Source organism: Myotis davidii, unplaced genomic scaffold (assembly GCF_000327345.1).
Source record: "Myotis davidii unplaced genomic scaffold, ASM32734v1 scaffold274, whole genome shotgun sequence".
Classification (NCBI taxonomy): domain Eukaryota; kingdom Metazoa; phylum Chordata; class Mammalia; order Chiroptera; family Vespertilionidae; genus Myotis; species Myotis davidii.
In genome coordinates, this window is record NW_006285613.1 from 1,675,548 (window position 1) to 1,677,033 (window position 1,486).

Genomic DNA, 1,486 nt, shown 5'->3' on the forward strand with positions numbered 1-1,486 from the left:
CGCGTGCTCCGTGGCCTTCAGCTCGCGGTGCAGCCCCAGCACGCAGGCCTGCTGCTCCAGCAGCTCCCGTCGCTGGCGCTGGGGGGAACACAGGAGGTGGGCCTTCTACCCGCCACCTCACCCCGAAGCCTGTCCAGCTCTGACCCCTCACCTGCAGCTCGCCGACCCTCTCCTGCAGGGCGCCCGGGCCGGCGGGCAGGGGGGCCTCCTGGGCCAGCGCCGACTCGAAGCCGCGGAGGACCCTGTCTGCATCCTGGATCTGTGCTGCCCACCCAGCCGGCCGTCCCGCCCCTTGCCCCTCGCCCCGCAGCACTCACTTCTCCCCATAGAGGGTGCAGAGCGCCTGCACGTCGCTGTACTTGTTCTTGACGTTGTTGAGGGCCACGGGCAGGTGCAGGGCAGCAGGGCCCACGGGCCGCGCGGACAGGAAGGCCTCACACTCCCGCTGGGCCGCCTCCTTCTCAGCTCCCAGGCTCTGCAGCTGCTGGGCGGTGCCCTGGGGTGGGTGGGGCTGGAGTCTGTGCTCTGGGCAGGTGGGTTCCCCGCCCTCCTGCCAGCCCAGCAGGTGCCACCTCCCCCCATCACTGTTCACTGTGCAGTCAAGTCCCAGGTCACACAGCCATGGGAGCAGCACGGGTCCAAATTAAAAAACCAAACCCAGACAATGTACTAGTACGTGAAAGGCCCAAACCCACTGCTCTCCCTCCCGCCGGGGCTCCCCCTCCCCCACCAGGTGCGAGGACAGGGCCTTCCCTGTGAGCACTTCCAAGCAGTTCCTTTTTTTATTTTTATATATTTTTATTGATTTTCAGAGAAGAAGGGAGAGGTAGGTAGAAACATCAATGATGAGAGAATCATTGATCAGCTGCCTCCTGCACGCCCCCTCCTGGGGATCGAGCCCTCAACCTGGGCCTGTGCCCTTGACCGGAATTGAACCTGGGACCCCTCAGTCTGCAGGCTGACGCTCTATCCAAACCAGCGAGGGCCGGAGTAATTCTCTTGTTCACACTCTGCCCTCTCCAGGGAGGTCCCTCCACCCCACTCCCGCCTCCCAGGAGATAACACCCCAAGATGCTCCGGGCTTTCTTGCTGCCCTGGGGCCCTCCCAGGACACATCCAGGGCCTTGACTTCGGGCCCGGGCCTCTAGAACCTTCCCCGGGCCTTACTCCACTTCATCCTCCGAACAACCAGATGAGCTGCATATTCTGTGCCCTCAGGGTGAGGAACCAAGGCCCAGAGAGGTTAAGTGAATGGCCCAGGGTCACAGAGCTGGTCAGTGAGGAGCCAGGCAGGACCCGGTCTGTGTGACTCCTGGGCTGGGCATTCCCTTCCTCAGCCTGGGTCCGTGGCTGCCCCTGCACTTGCCGGACTTAGTTCCTGCAGCCCCAGGGCAGGGCCACCTCTTACTCCGCAGGGTCACCCACCTGGTGGCTTCGCATGCGGCCCTCCAGGTCCTCCAGCGGGGCCGCGGGGCTCAGCGGGGCC

The 1,486-nt window shown here is 64.4% G+C and overlaps 1 protein-coding gene across 1 annotated transcript in view; it reads right to left on the bottom strand.

Annotated features, from left to right (window-relative positions):
• The window catches only part of EVPL (envoplakin), a 19,075-nt gene that overhangs the window by 5,773 nt on the left and 11,816 nt on the right, over nucleotides 1-1,486 (bottom strand). The window contains 3 exon segments of the mRNA XM_015559211.1: nucleotides 2-78; nucleotides 152-496; nucleotides 1,426-1,486. The exon segment at nucleotides 1,426-1,486 is cut by the window's right edge and continues 15 nt beyond it. Of these exon segments, the coding sequence (XP_015414697.1) occupies nucleotides 2-78; nucleotides 152-496; nucleotides 1,426-1,486 (483 nt within the window).